Source organism: Bicyclus anynana, chromosome 26, assembly GCF_947172395.1.
Source record: "Bicyclus anynana chromosome 26, ilBicAnyn1.1, whole genome shotgun sequence".
NCBI classification, from domain to species: Eukaryota; Metazoa; Arthropoda; class Insecta; order Lepidoptera; family Nymphalidae; genus Bicyclus; species Bicyclus anynana.
The window spans coordinates 8,445,194-8,462,320 of NC_069108.1; the positions used below are offsets into that span (position 1 = coordinate 8,445,194).

The window sequence follows — 17,127 nt, forward strand, 5'->3', positions numbered from 1 at the left end:
TAATGGATACTATACTAAAAATACTGTAGCTACTCACTAGATGGCGCTATCACAAGCGTTCCGAAAAAAGTTAGAGTAGCCTATCTATTTCCAATAATACATTGTAATCTTTGGTCTTGACTTGGGACATCACTTATTTACACTTTGATACGCTGTGGTGGTTTCCGGGCGCCATATTTAAGTTGGCGTCCGATGCTAATTGCAAATAGCGCGAATGCAAATAATTACTTTTTTCGAAATACGCGACTACTCTGAAAAATGATCTGAAAAAAGACGTCGTGTATTTCAATGATTTTAATTTGAAAAATATTATTAGTTTCATTGAAAAGTGAATCTGGACCATAGATTTAAGAGTCGGTACAGAGTAATCTGAACATTTTTATGTTTCAGGTTCTAGGTACAGGGTGGTAAAATAAAAAAATAGGAAAACAACTTCGAAGAAATTTATTACGTACAATATTTATAAAACATTAGGCTACATAATTAAGATCTAATAATAAGTTACATACACTACACCTGCTGTCGCAAGGTTTCCTCCGAATTCGTCTACACGTCGCGTCGGCGTCGCAGCCGTATCACAACGCTCTATTACAAAATGGCGCGCCGGATTGAAAAGCCACATTGCAATCCGCCATTTTTTTTTACAAGTTTTACCATACGGCTGCGGCACATTTTAACTAATATTATAAAGTTGAAGAGTTTGTAAGTTACACCCAATCAGTCCCAAATCGAAATAATAAGCGTCATATAGCACCTTCATAAAATTATTAGCAAACGCCCGCGACTTCGCTTTTAAACCAGAACCAAGTGTTTTTTTTATACAGACATAAAACTTCTCTAAAGGTTGGCTACTGAAAATATAGACTGAAATATCGTGGCAAAAATCAAATTCTAATGATGTTTATTAAAAAAAACGCATATGTGTGAAATGAAAATATTACTAACTATATGAAAATAATTATATTGCAAGTATCAAACTTGGTTATTCCAATATTTGCACTATAAGTGTGAGAATACCTTGGCATTTTTTTTGTAGGGCGAATTTAGTCTCTGTTTCCATTAGCCAAGCTTTATCTATCGTTTATGTTGAAAACCACATTAAAATCGTTATGTATTTAAAAAAAATATTTTAAAAGTGTATTGACGTCATATTTCTGCGATGTCCAGAAATTGTATGTTCGAAAGAAATAATCAAAAATAGACTATTTTACCCATTCTGCTCACTGTTGAGCACGAGTCTTCTCTCAAAATGCGGATTGGCAGACTTCACGGAATTGAGAAAATTCTCTGGCATGCAGGTTTTCTCACGATTTATTTCCTTCACCGTTTGAGACACGTGATATTTAATTTCTTAAAATGCACACAACTGAAAAGCTGGAGGTGCATGCCCGGACCGGATTCGAACCCACACACTCCAGGTCATATCCACTGGACTATCACAGCTTATGTTTAATAAAAATACGCTAAAAAAATTACATCTCATCGCATCATCTTAGTAAACCATTATGGCAGATGACATTTTTTTAGCGTTACTCATTCAGTTGTTATTTTACATTCATAAAATTTCGCAAACCCAAATATTATACAAAAAAACAATTTAAGATACAGTAAAACAGTGCTCTTCAAGGATATAAAAAATATACCGTTTTAGGTATTTTTTTAAAAAAGTGTGTCCTATTATTAAAAAAAAAATCTTAAATACATAAAATCTCTTCAACTTTAAAAATATTTACTAATATATATTATATAAAACATAATATAGTTAAAATAGATTCAGTATACCATTATTTACAAATACCTATAAGGGCGCGCACTCACGACCAACTTTGTTTTGATTCAAACTTTGAATGATTGTCTTAAGGGTCAGACCTATGTCATTTATTTGGTTAAATAATTAGTCCTTTTTTGTAGAACAATTATTTTTATAGATTTAAATTAATACTAATCATAGATTTTAACAATCTAAATTAATACTAATCAAATTAACATAAATTTTCCAACAACAATTTTATTTTGTAATACAAAAACAATGTTTGACACCAACTTGGTGTATTCTTTTCTAATTTACATATACAGGGTGATTTTTATTGATTAATCTTCCGCTACGAAATAATTGTTTTAATTAAAACCAACCAACTGAAAGCACATCAATCTCTCACATCGGTTGGAATTAGACAGAAGAGACTACGCCTACTTTCACGTAGTATTAAAGTCCGACCGCTCAGAGATTGCGTTTCTGATTAAATGGGACAAACATATTCAACGGGGATGATGACTAGGTTTGAATATATTTATATTAGACATTCGGGTAAATAAGGTCAATATTAATTTATTAATATGTAAAAAACAAAGATGGTCTGGATATTTGCAAAATGAGATAATCTTTTATCGTAATTAGATGAAAATTCATACATTTTCAGCTTCCTTACATTAAACGTGACATTTTTCAATGTTAACTATAAACATAAACGCACAATAAACAATGATATTTGCAATTTTGTTTGAACGTCCATTCAAATCTAAGGATCTTTACAATCAACGACGTCACTAAATCGTGCCATCTTGTATGGGGCGTTTTTCAGGGATCCGCGGCAGCGCCGCAAATCTGACCCTTTAAATCCCCGTAACTCCGAAAGTAATGATCGCAGATACCCTGTTCCTTTTACAAAATTGCTTTACAATTAGCATACTCCTATAGCATATAGGATTAAAAAAAACTGTCCTCATCTCTATTGCCTCGTTTTTTTGTCTTATACTACAAAGACAAACACCTTGTACGCCAGTTAGAAGTAACAATTTCTGAGCGGCCGGACTTTAGTTACCTTATTTCACAAGTGCGCCTTCTATATTTTATCAAGACTTAATTATTCCAAATCATTTTGCGCAGCAAATCAACCATTAAGAACCATCCTGTAGTAAACTGCTAAATGTCAATTTGGTGACTTTCATTGATCGAAAGCAACTGAGTTACCGAATAACACAGTGAGTAGTATTTGACCACTTGTTGACTACACCCACCCGGTGGAAGTGCTAGGGGAGGAATTTTCTTGTATCCATTTTATTCAATGTTCTAACTCCTCAGATCTGTAAAAGCAAACATTACTTAATAAGATTATTCTACCCCTTTTTAACTGACTATACAAAAGGAGGTAATTTATTTGAGCCGTAAGTATTGTATGTAATGTTCTCAGAAGAGGTGAGTGAGAGCTAAATCGCTTGGCGGTACGTCTTAGCCGGCAGGGTGGTAACCAGCCACGGCCGAAGCCTCCCACCAGCCAGACCTGGACAAATTGAGAAAATCTCAATCTGCCCAGCCGGGGATCGAACCCGGGACCGCCGGCTTGTAAATCCACCGCGCATGCCACTGCGCCACGGAGGCCGTCAAAACTTCCATCTTAGATTGCATCAATTGGTCTCCCATCTCAATAGTAGAGGAGCCGAAGAGGGGATTTTTGCAGTTACTCGAGCGCGGCAGATAAACATAAGGGACTATACCTTACACTTTGTCGAGTACCTCCACCGAGTATGTGCCCTTAATATTGGTGGGTACGTTTAGGGCAACCAAAAAAAAAACTAACTTCATAAACACTCAACCAGCACGTCAGATTAAGATAAGGTAGGTGAGTTGATAGCTAAAAACTGCACATTTCGAAAATCTGACGATTTGTGCGTAACATAATGCAATGGGAGGGTTTCGAAGTTACAAAATTAAACCCTTATATTTTAGTGCTCGAGGTACGAGTGCGATAAATTTTTTACTTATTTTTAAGAAAATAATCTCCTAATTAATCGCTAAAATTTTCTTACAATTTCAGTAAGCCAAAGTAATAAAAATAGTTTTTAAAGTTTGTAGTTTTTTTTTCCACCGCTAAAAGAGGAAAAAGTAATAACCATTTATTCTTCCTATAATTTAATCTACCAAATGTAATTGGTCTCAATGACGCTCGAGTAACTGCAAATTTAGCATCCCGGGCTCCCCTACTACAAAGGTGACAGTGGATGTCATTACCCAGTGGAAGGTCGCTAGTGCTGTATGGAGTGGTGGGGGGTCAGCACTGCTCCGCCCGGCGGCAGCACCGACGTGATGACCGGCGCCGCGCCGCCGACACCGCCGACGCCGCCGACACCGCCGCCGCAGAATATCACCTAAGGGCAAAGTAGGGTAGTATGGATTAGGTACTATTTATTAATACTGCATTTTGAGTACGCCTTTGCCGATAGTGTAGTAACTGTAGCTTGGCAAGTTCGTTGATCACACTCCGATGTCTTGCAATATAATGGGGGGGGGGGAAATTTTTTTTTTTAAAGTCGTTCGTTTTTTTTTAAGACTAGAAGAAAGGTGCATTTGTCGTAGGTTTAAAGATCATACCTGCGAGACGGGCGTGGCGGGCTGACCCGGCGTCGCCAGCACGTACTGTTGTTGCCTCACGCCGCCGACCTGACGACAAAACATAATAAAAATAACAGATGGTGGGTTTAAGCTGTAGATTTCCTATATTTTTTTTTTTATAAAAGAGGCACGTCAATGTTCTCTTTTTAAAGAAAATCTGGGGCCTGGGTTAGCCCAGGACTATTGTAAATAAAAACTGATTATTTTGTCAATGAAGTACCAGGGTTTCATAAAATATAAAGATCTCTTACGTTTGTAAGAGATTGAGACAATTCCTTGCTAATATCACTATTTTAAATAACCGTATTCCATTTAAAACTAAACTTATACTATATAACTCTTTTGCCCATTCTTATATACAATACGGTCTCAGCAGCTATGGTCGTACATATAAAACGTACCTTAACAATATATATAGACTTCAATTAAAAATTCTTAAAACAATTGTTTCTAGTTCGGTTAAAATAAATTACGCCAGTAATGAGATGGGTTTATTTAAGCATTGTAAAACACTACCGATACAAATGCAATTCAAATATTCATTGTTAAAAGAAGAGTTTTTCAATAAAGACATAATCCAAAAAATAGAACATCCTGTACAAACTCGAGCGATGTCGGCTAACCGACTGCAAACCGAGCGAGCAAGCAATACGTACGGTGAACGCACGACGGCTTACCTAGTTCCTCGATTTATTAATGAAAAAAAAAAAAAAAAAAAAATGACCAGTACAATCGAAAGTACCAGGATCTCATAAAATATAAAGACAAATTATATTAAGTGGTTTTACTGATAACGAGAGAACCCTGTACTGTGTGTGTCAGTGGGCCGTCAACAAAGTCTAATGATGATGATCATGATCAAACTACAAAAAGTGTTTTACAATCTAAAGTACCAGGAACTCATAAAACGTGAAGAGATTGTATCAGCTGATTAAACTTATCGACTGTATCGACTGGTTTAACTTAGTACATGATATAGCACGCACCTGGTGAATCTGCTGCGGCTGCTGCTGTATGGTCTGCCGGTGCCCGTCCGACTCCACCACCACTTGCTCCATGAAGTTGCCGCCTTGACCTGTAACACGTAGTGACACTAGTGTTAATATATAAACTTTATCCCTTTATAATATGAGAATTTATTTTTTTTAAATAGGCTAAACGCCTGCTGTATAAAACTAAGAAGATTTTTGCATATAGGCAGTTTAGATGCCTAGAAACTCTAATCACATTTTTATTTGTGAAAATAATCTAGTAATTGTAATCTATACAGGAAGAAAATTTTTTTAGTGCGGATATTTTTATATTTTGTACATAAACAAAATTTAATGATCACGTATTTTTTCTTTTTTTTTTTAACTCAAAAATAACAAAATTATCGTTAGCTAAAGTTATTTACTTTTGAACAGAATTTTAGGGTCACCCTATTGTGCGTTTATTTTATTTTCGTTTGATACCTAAAGGACGTCACCAGATCACTTTTAAGCTGAATATATCTTGTTTAGTAATAATATGTACATTATTTTGTTATTTTAGAGACATAAATTTAAAAAAAAAATTACATAAAATGTATCGAACTGTTTGTAGATTTATATTCTATTAATGATACAGAACCACGAAAAAAAATATCCGCACTAAAGACCGAATCACCCTGTATATATAAAAATCAATGCCACTTTTCGTTGTAATTCCATAACTCAAGAACGGGCTCACCTATCCAAACCAAATGCTTAGGATTTGGTCGGCATATTTAGTAGATGGTTTATGTGAAGTTTGCATAAAATCGGTCGAGCCGTTCCTCATTTGTCACATTTTTTGTAATAAATGAATTCAATAGAAACTTTTTTCACAGAAACTTTTTTGAAGTTTTGTTGACAGGACAAGCACGTTGTTATGTCATTCATGCCGTCAGTTCATTTTGGACGTGGTTCGATTAAAGCATATTATCAGCGATAAATTTCTTTGTGTTTATTATTTTAGTCGAGCGGTTCCTCATTTGTCACATTTTTTGTCATAAATGAATTCAATAGAAAGTTTTTTCACAGAAACTTTTTTGAAGTTTTGTTGACAGGACAAGCACGTTGTTATGTCATTCATGCCGTCAATTCATTTTGGACGTGGTTTGATTAAATCATATTATCAGCGATAAATTTCTTTTCACATAATTGCATTTGCAGTGCATTCATACAAACGGTGAGTCCTGAATTTATGTGTACTTTTCTAAGTTGCCGTATATGATTTCACATGGCATCATATGCGACAGCTTCTTGGGAATTTGTTTTTTTTTTGTTCTAATTTTTTTTTTCGATTTTTAAGCGAAAACATATGTGCATACGGGAAAAATGCCACCAGCCAGACGAGCAAATATAGGTCGGCGAACGCGTAATGCAAATGATGTGGCATTACTAAGACGATCACAGACTGCAGATGAACGCGCACAAGCTAATGCATCGCAGCGTGAACGTAATGCACGCAATGGATTTGTTAACCCAGTACCTGTACTGAATCTTGCACGGCCATCACGAATACGTCGTGCTGTTTTGGCTGAAATGATGCGTGCTGCTTTTAATTACAACAGTCAGATTGATTATAGTATGTATGGATACATTGGAATGATGGACGCAATATGTCCACATTGTGATGCGGCTAACTTTCCAGGTGAAACGCCCGGCATGTGTTGTGCTAATGGCAAAGTGAGATTGCCAGCATTAGAAACTCCACCCGAACCATTGTATTCATTTATTTTTGGGACATCGCAAGCGTCGAAGCACTTTCTGAGTCATATTCAACAATACAATTCGGCATTTCAAATGACTTCTTTTGGTGCAACTAAAATTATTAGAGATAATTTTATGCCGACGTTTAAGGTAAATACTTCAACAGGATTATTCCATGTTTGTATCAATCTGAAGCATAAAGTATATTTAAAAAAAAACTGATATAAGATTTACCTAAAATTGTATACATGTTACAGATTCAGGGCCAGATTTATCATCAAGCTGGTTCGTTATTGCCATACCCCGACGCTGATCATCAATTTTTGCAAATTTATTTTATTGGTGATGAAAATCGTGAATTGGATCAACGTTGTGCAATTGTTTCGAATACAAGACGAGAAATTATTCGTGAGCTACAAAGGTTTTTCCATCAGCATAACGCATTAGTTCAATTGTGTTAAAATTGCTCTCGATCGTATGCCAACTGATAATCACAAAATCGTAATAAGAGCTGATAGAACACCTTTTGGAGAGCATGCAAGGCGATTTAATGCACCAACAATTGATGAGGTTGCAATTGTAATTCTTGGTGATCAGTTTCAATCCCGTGATATTGTACTTCATCGTAGAAATGAGCAATTGCAACGTGTTTCGGAACTTCATCGTAGTTACGATGCATTACAGTACCCAATATTGCATTGGAAAGGTGACGATGGTTACCATATCAATATACCAATGATTGATCCACGAACAGGTAAATAATTGACCTATTTTTAGTGTGTTGACATTTCATTTCTACAACTTTCTAAAGTCACATTTTGTAATTATTTTCAGGTCTACATATACAGAAAAAAGTTAGTGCCATGAATTTTTATTCGTATCGATTGATGATTCGTCCACAAGAACAAAATTATATCTTAAAATGTGGTAAACTATATCATCAGTACATCGTTGATATGTATGCCAAAATAGAGACTGAACGTCTTAATTATATTCGTTTCAACCAAGCAAAATTAAGATCCGAAGAATATATTCATTTGCAAGATGCGATAGCGAATGATGCTAATGTTAATGACATCGGACGTTTAACTATATTGCCATCTTCGTATATTGGTAGCCCACGGCATATGAACGAATATGCACAAGACGCAATGTCTTATGTACGAAAATACGGTCGACCGGATCTGTTCATTACATTTACATGTAATCCGCAGTGGGATGACATCAAGAACAATTTATTTGAAGGCCAGTCGACAACTGATCGTCATGACATTACAGCACGTGTTTTTCGGCGAAAATTGAAAGCACTTATGGATTTAATTGTGAAATTACGTGTATTTGGAGAGGTGCGTTGCCATATGTACTCCATCGAATGGCAAAAAAGGGGATTGCCGCACGCACATATATTAATTTGGCTGGTAAATAAAATAACTCCGGATCAAATCGATAACGTTATATCAGGTGAAATTCCTGATCAAACTGTTGATCCTGAGTTATTTGATGTTGTCGTTAAAAACATGATACATGGTCCGTGCGGTGAACTAAATATGAATTCGCCATGTATGATTGATGGAAAGTGTTCGAAACGATACCCAAGACAATTGACTTCAGACACAATAACGGGCAATGACGGATATCCGTTGTATAGACGTAGATCACCTAATGATAATGGCAAAACGGCAACCATTAGAATGCGTAACCAGGACGTTGAAGTTGATACAACGATTATCAACTTCAACGTCCTGGTTACGCATTCTATGGTGGTTCCGTATTGTCCATTATTATCGAAAATATTCAAGGCTCATATAAATGTGGAGTATTGTAATTCAGTCAAATCCATTAAATATATTTGCAAGTATGTAAATAAAGGGAGCGATATGGCTGTTTTCGGTGTAGCTGGTGATAATAGAAATGATGAAATTACTCAGTATCAACTGGGGCGCTATATTAGTAGTAATGAAGCTGTCTGGAGGATTCTGTCGTTTCCAATGCACGAAAGACATCCTGTGGTTGTTCACTTAGCTGTGCATCTTGAGAATGGCCAACGTATTTATTTTAATGAAGCAAATGCATTGGAAAGAGCAGCACACCCACCAGCGACTACGTTGACAGCTTTTTTCAAATTATGCGAAACTGATACATTTGCTAGAAATTTGTTATATTCCGAAGTGCCTCAGTACTATACATGGAATGTGTCTTCAAAAAAATTTCAAAGACGTAAACAAGGAACAGCAGTCGATGGGCATTCAGGCATTTTCAAAACAGATGCAATTGGGAGAATGTATACAGTACATCCAAACAATGCTGAGTGTTTTTATTTGCGATTGCTATTAGTTAACGTCAATGGCCCAAAATCATTTCAAGAATTAAGGACAGTCGACGGTCATTTGTGTCAAACATATCGTGAAGCATGTCAACTCTTGCATTTGTTGGAGGATGATGCACATTGGGATTCAACACTTAATGATGCATCTACGTCAGCTCATCCACAACAAATACGAATGCTATTTGCCATTATATTATCGACATGTATGCCATCAAATCCACTTGAATTATGGAACAAATATAAAAATTATATGGCAGAAGATATTTTAATTCGTATGCGTCATCATGCAAGAAATCCTGATTTGTTGATTACCTTGGAAATGTGCAACGAAGCTTTGATAATAATTGAAGATATATGTCTAACGATTGCAAATAAAGCATTAGTACAATTGGGTATGACCGCACCAAATCGTCCCATGCATGATTTGTTTGATCGTGAATTGCAACGTGAGCAGGAATTCAACTGTAATGATTTGCGTTTATTTGTACAATCGAATATAACCAAATTAAATATTCAGCAAAAACATGTATATGATACAATCATGCAAGCCGTTTCCAATAATGCAGGTGGATTATATTTTTTGGATGCACCTGGTGGCACAGGTAAAACGTTCGTTATATCATTGATTTTAGCGACTATTCGATCAGATCAGAAAATTGCACTAGCACTTGCATCTTCGGGAATTGCTGCTACATTATTAGAAGGTGGTCGGACCGCACACTCTGCATTAAAATTGCCATTGAATGTACAGGTGATTGAAACTCCAACTTGCAATATATCGAGAAATTCTGCTATGGCAAAAGTTCTGCGATTAACGTCAATTATTTTATGGGATGAGTGTACAATGGCGAATAAAAAATCACTAGAAGCATTCAATCGAACAATGCAAGATTTACGTGGTAATCAACAGCTTTTTGGTGGTGCTTTGATATTACTTTCAGGGGATTTTCGTCAAACATTGCCTGTCATTCCTCGATCAACTCCTGCTGATGAAATAAATGCCTGCTTGAAGTCATCAGTTCTTTGGAGATATCTACAAAAATTGACACTAAACATTAATATGCGTGTTCACCTACAAAATGATCCAGCTGCCCATGAGTTCTCAAAACAATTGTTAGAAATTGGTGACGGCAAAATACAAATCGACAGAACCAACGGATTGATCGCTGTACCGAACAATTTTTGTACAATTGCGCAATCGATAGATGAATTGATTGAATGTGTTTTTCCGAATATTGTTCAGAATTACAGAAATCATGATTGGTTGACAGAACGCGCCATTTTAGCACCGAAAAACATTCATGTCAATGCAATTAATTTTCAAATTCAAGCGAAACTGCCAGGCGTAGTCACGAAATATAAATCAATTGACAGTGTTATGAATCAAGATGAGGCAATGAATTATCCAATTGAATTTTTAAATTCATTGGAGCCGGCTGGTATGCCACCGCATTGCTTGAATCTGAAAGTTGGTTCTTCGATTATATTATTGCGAAATATTAATCCACCAAAACTGTGTAACGGAACAAGATTGGCAGTGAAAAAGTTATTGCCAAATTTGATTGAAGCTACGATCTTAACTGGTAAATCAAAAGGAGAAGTTGTTTTGATACCGCGTATACCTATGATTCCAACTGATATGCCTTTTGAGTTCAAACGTTTACAATATCCTGTGCGTTTATCATTTGCGATGTCCATCAACAAGGCCCAAGGTCAAACACTTCACGTTTGTGGTGTGAATTTGGAGGAACATTGTTTTTCACATGGCCAGTTATATGTTGCCTGTTCCAGAGTCGGTACCCCCAGCCGTTTGTTTATTTATGCTCAAAATGGAAAAACAAAAAATATTGTTTATCCAAATGTTTTGGATTAAGTGTGTTGTAAATAGCTAGCAATTGATTTCGATTTTAAATAAAATATTTTTTTGATTAAATAAATGAATTTGATGTTCCGATTTGTTTATTTTATTTCACTTTATACGTAGCGAAGCACGTACCGGGCCGCTAGTATTTTTATATAACAAAATTGTTATATAAAAATATTAAAAAACACTGCAAACGCCAATCATAAACTGTGACGTCATTCGCTACAAGGCATCGGTTTGTGATTGGCGCTTGCGGTGACGTGATATATCACATCACTGCAGACGCCAATCACGCTGTTATCTCTATGAATGACGTCACTTGCTAATGTGTTGTGTTTCGGCGGCAAAAAAATTACGTAGATATTTTTTCTGGTTATTATTGACGGGGCAAAATAAAATATAGCTTATAATACTTCCATGATTCAGTTTAAACACTGTTTATAAAAGAGGCAAGTAGCTTATTATTTTCAAGTTAACCCTTGACTACAATCACACCTAATGGTAAGTGACAATGACCAAAATGGACTCTTGCCATTGAAGATTTATGCCACAGTTTTATGTTTGGACTGATCATCAATGGCCTGCTTTAAATTGTTTTACCAAATGAAAGCCTTGTAATTTGTGAGTGTCATAGCTTATATTACATCCCTGTATTACCATATTTAAGCTAATAATAATTATAAGCTTACCGCCATTGTTATTGGCTGAGCCGGTGTTGGTGGAGTTCTCGCAGCCGAACAAGCAGTGTTGCACCGTCCAGCGCGGCTCGAATGGGATGTGCGTTTTTACCTAATAAACAAAAAAAAAGTACACTTTAAAAACCGAACGCCGTAAATTCAGCCATTCACGGTCAATTATTCTCACGTTTATGCAGCGCAAACGGCAGCGAAGACGTTTTAAAAGTCGAGCCGTCATGCACCAATACACGATCAATTAGTCGTGGGTGCTGCAGAAACGTGAGAATAATTGATCGTCAATGGCGTGCGTAATATCAGTGGTCGCGCAAGTGGCTGAAATCGGACCATAATTTTAAGGGCCCTTACACACTAGCGTTTGTATAGTTTAGACGATCAATGGACATATATATTTGCAAATTCGTTCATAACACTCCCGATGGTCCGCGCGGGCCGGGAGGGGGGTAGCGATGCCCCGCGCAGTCCTTTGCCCCCCGTCGCCCGCATATCATCAACGAACTTGCCAAGCTATAACGACACGGACACGCCACGATTATTTTATGCAAAAAAATCCTCACTACTCCGCAGTCAGGTCTCCAGTTCTGTGTAGGGTAGCCCTTGACTACAATCTCACCTGATGGTAAGTGATGATGCAGTCTAAGATGGAAGCGGGCTAACTTGTTAGGAGGGGGATGAAAATCCATACCCCTTTCGATTTCTACACGGCATCGTACCGGAACGCTAAATCGCTTGGCGGTACGTCTTAGGGTGGTAATTAGCCATTATTAATGTTTTGTGTTGTAATTATCACATCACACTTTTGGGTGGTGGGAGGCTTCGGCCGTGGCTAGTTACCACCCTACCGACAAAGACGTACCACCAAGCGATTTAGCGTTCCGGTACGATGTCGTGTAGAAACCGAAAGGGGTGTGGATTTTCATCCTCCTCCTAACAAGTTAGCCCGCTTCCATCTTAGACTGCATCATCACTTACCATCAGGTGAGATTGTAGTCAAGGGTAAACTTGAGAAGATTAAAAAAAAAAAAAACATGTTATGTTACAAGTGGATGTTCAAGTCTATTAGCACCTTCAGAATTTATCGCGAGCAGACATTTTTTTTTTTTCCAACTAGTCGGGAAAGAATGTGCTAGGAGTAGGTACGACAATAGACCAACGGGGCGGGGATCGAACCACCAACCTTCGGTGATGAGTCCGACCGCTCTTACCGTTGAGCTATTGAGGCTATAGATAGAGAGAGCTATTTGCCTACCTTCAGTTCGGTGGTCAGCATCAGTATATGCCGACACGGCAGTCGGAACACCTTACTGAAGAGGCACGAGCACTCCTGCGTCGACGTGCCGTACTTGCAAATGGCGGCGCTGCTGTGCCTTCTGGAAGTAAAAAAAATATATTTTATAACACATTTGCTCGTAAAGTATCGCTTATTTCACCAATTTTAATATCGTAATGTATCTCATTACACACATGTGCCGTAATGTAATATAAAACCTTTATCATCCGTCTAATAACGAACGGTACTTTTTTAAATCTTGGCATAGAGTTTTTATGTCAGAAAAGTGCTCAACATTTTATGAATAAAATTAAGTTTGTGAGATAAAATATTAAAAGAATATTTAATTCTTTAATTTTAATAATTTTGACAATAAATGTCAACCATTTATCTGTATCAGAAACACAAAAATATTAATTTACTTTATTAATAATAATGGTTGTTTTGGTGCATTTGTCTAAAAAAAGAAACGCTGGTGTGAGCACTTCGTTATCTGTGCAAAAATGACAAGCGTACCCAAATGTCATCTTATGCAAAACAGGCAAAGATGCAAATTCATTTTCAGAAAGTGTGTTTAAAAAAAAATTAAAATAAAGAAAATGTTTATTTCGGTAACATCAATCGGTAACAATTAAGGGTAATGTCTTCTTTTAAGAGTTGTAGATGCAAGTTATAAAACATTATGACACTAGTCCTGCAGCATACTAAAGCGTCGTCAAAATTCTCTATTACACTTTCCCTGGCATGCACAATTGTGTTTACTTACATTATATGTTTATGTATGTATAGTTTTTACACATCCTGAACACATAACTTTAAGAAATTAAATATCACGTGTCTCAAACGGTGAAGAAAAACACAGTGAGGAAACCTGCACACCAGAGAATTTCTTAATTTTCTGCGTGTGTGAACTATTGGCCTAACCCCTCTCATTCTGAGAGGAGACTCGAGCTCAGCAGTGAGACGTATATGGGTTGATAACGACGACGAGCACACAATTCAACATTGTAGACAATATTTAGGTATTGTTTAAATAACTTTGGGTTATTGACTATGAATATAAATGTTATAGACAATTAGCCACTTTAGTTCGCCTCGGTATAAACGCGCTAGTGACGTATCTACGAGTATATACTCGTAAATCTCAGACTAATTAGATAAAGACCTGCCTCGCAAGACATTATTTTTCTGTCAAAGTATATGATCAACGATCTTATGCGATTATAAACACTGTCTCTATATTATCGATGTTTCATAGTTAACAATCTTGTCCGTCGGATAAAAACCTCCGTAAAAATACCTTTTTGTGTAGTTAAATGGTGTAAAAAACGAACAAAAACTGCTAGTTTAGTATAAGATATGTATGAAATCTAAGCTCATTTTGAAAATGAAAATGGCAGAAAATTTTGTTCGTGAATTTGGGTGCGATACTAGTCCTTATGTATTTAGTCTGAGTCGTAAATCAATGCAAGAATGCCAGCGCTTCCTCAACGCTGCACGAGCATGCCAGCGCATCCTCAACGCTGCACGAGCATGCCAGCGCATCCTCAACGCTGCACGAGCATGCCAGCGCATCCTCAACGCTGCACGAGCATGCCAGCGTATCCTCAACGCTGCACGAGCATGCCAGGGCATCCTCAACGCTGCACGAGCATGCCAGCGCATCCTCAACGCTGCACGAGCATGCCAGGGCATCCTCAACGCTGCACGAGCATGCCAGCGCATCCTCAACGCTGCACGAGCATGCCAGGGCATCCTCAACGCTGCACGAGCATGCCAGCGCATCCTCAACGCTGCACGAGCATGCCAGGGCATCCTCAACGCTGCACGAGCATGCCAGCGCATCCTCAACGCTGCACGAGCATGCCAGCGCATCCTCAACGCTGCACGAGCATGCCAGCGCATCCTCAACGCTGCACGAGCATGCCAGCGCATCCTCAACGCTGCACGAGCATGCCAGCGCATCCTCAACGCTGCACGAGCATGCCAGCGCATCCTCAACGCTGCACGAGCATGCCAGCGCATCCTCAACGCTGCACGAGCATGCCAGCGCATCCTCAAAGCTGCACGAGCGTGTCACGAGTGTCATACCTGCCGGCGCGGTCGTCGAGACACTTCTGCGCCAGCTTGGTCTGGTGGCTCATCAGGTTGTACGCGTACTGCGTGATGGTGTCCGTGGGCGACTGCTTCAGCGTCTCCGTGTCCTGGGGGACGGTGGGGGATAGTGTTATTCAGTGAAACTAAGATTAATGTATGAAAGATGTCGAATGCTCTCCCAGCTTCCGTTTTCCCAACCACCTACAATATGGGTATCAAATCAAGAGTGAATAGGCATTTTATAGGCAAGCGCGTTCCACCATAGGCTGCTTCCATTAGACCCCCCTAGCCCAGTGGTTCGGTTCGAAAACGATCTGTCATTCCCATACATCTTTCTAGTTTTCGAAGCGTTTGCGATCGTAGAAAGAGAATCGTCGTGCCACTTGGCTAGGGGGCTGGTGTGATTGCAGCTAAGCGCTTACTTATATAAAATGAAAAATTGTTTTTAACCATATTAAAACCTTAATTACATCAGCCTTGAAAAACTTAAGATACTAAAATTTAAAAAATCACATTTATAATATTACTATGGAGATCTATTTTCTTTAATTCTTTACAAGTTAGCAATTGACTACAATCTCACCTGATGGTAAGTGATGATACAGTCAAAGATGGTAGCGGGCTAACTTGTTAGAAGGAGGATTAAAATCCACACACCTTTCGGTTTCTACACGGCATCGTACCGGAAAGCTAAATCGCTCGGCGGTACGTCTTTGCCGGTAGGGTGGTAACTAGCCACGGCCGAAGCCAACCATCCAGACTGGACCAATTAAGAAAATTTCAATCTGCCCAGCCGGAGATAGAACTCAGGACCGCTTTGTTAATCCACCGCGCATACCACTGCACCACGGAGGCCGTCAAAAGGGTTGCGCTCACCCTCAGCCTGCCGATGGCGAAGCTCCGCCGCTCATCCTCGAGCTGGTTGGCCACGTTGAAGAACAGCGACACGAACTCATCCGGCTGCATCTGGCTGCGCACCAGACTCTGGAACTTCGCCACCAGCCGCTCCAGACCCTGGGGACATACGTTACTTATTAGAACAAAGTTTAGAGCCTCACTAGCTCAACGGTGAGAGCGGTGGTACTCATCACCGAGGGGTGGTGGTTCGATCCCCGCCCCGTTGGTCTATTGTCGTACCCACTCAACACAGTCTTTGTCGACTAGTTGGAGGGGAATGGGAATATTGGTCATATTTAAAACATATGGCAAATATTCTTTGACAAAAAGAATGTATTTTCAGTTCTGTGATATAAAGCCAAAGTCCTTTCAACTTTCTTTGAAAAATATCAAATACTGTATTGTCTAAATATAGATTTATTTTACATTCCAAAAATTTGTGTTATTAAAAAAGGTTACTCAACCCTGCTTAATGACCTGGCAGTTGGTTTGTTTGAGAGATCAGTGTAGTGTATAATCAACTTCCTAACAGTTCATAGTATCCTAGTACTCAGGTCATTATAATATAACTAAATTCCCTTCAACGACAAGAGATACCAGACGTAAACAAACAGATTGACAGGTCATTCACTTATGCAGGGATGTGTAACCTTTTTTATTTACACAAGGTATATCTGCTCCGGGATACCTTGTGCAGTATGTTGGTGTAGTTGTCTGGCTCCAGCCAGGAGTCCAGCTTGGAGACGGCTCCGCCCGCACGGATCAGCACCTCCCACAGGCGCAGCGTGCCGGCGCCCGTGCCGATGATGCCGCGTTTCAGCACCTGCATACGTAACACATACATTACACTATGACAAACAAACTTTATTATCTA

General features: G+C 38.4%; 2 protein-coding genes across 10 annotated transcripts in view; one reads left to right on the forward strand and one right to left on the reverse strand.

Moving 5' to 3' along the window:
* LOC112052834 (zinc finger protein 84-like) overlaps window positions 1-17,127 on the forward strand; it is a 387,100-nt gene that overhangs the window by 250,394 nt on the left and 119,579 nt on the right. The window lies entirely within an intron of this gene.
* LOC112055150 (uncharacterized) overlaps window positions 428-17,127 on the reverse strand; it is a 28,312-nt gene continuing 11,612 nt past the window's right edge. The window contains exons 9-17 of the mRNA XM_052889918.1: window positions 16,942-17,076; window positions 16,233-16,370; window positions 15,351-15,463; window positions 13,239-13,359; window positions 11,984-12,083; window positions 5,377-5,465; window positions 4,370-4,438; window positions 4,010-4,146; window positions 428-3,084 (exon numbers count right to left, since the gene is read on the reverse strand). Of these exons, the coding sequence (XP_052745878.1) occupies window positions 4,024-4,146; window positions 4,370-4,438; window positions 5,377-5,465; window positions 11,984-12,083; window positions 13,239-13,359; window positions 15,351-15,463; window positions 16,233-16,370; window positions 16,942-17,076 (888 nt within the window). The 3' untranslated portion in view covers window positions 428-3,084; window positions 4,010-4,023. The remainder of the gene's footprint in view (window positions 3,085-4,009; window positions 4,147-4,369; window positions 4,439-5,376; window positions 5,466-11,983; window positions 12,084-13,238; window positions 13,360-15,350; window positions 15,464-16,232; window positions 16,371-16,941; window positions 17,077-17,127) is intronic.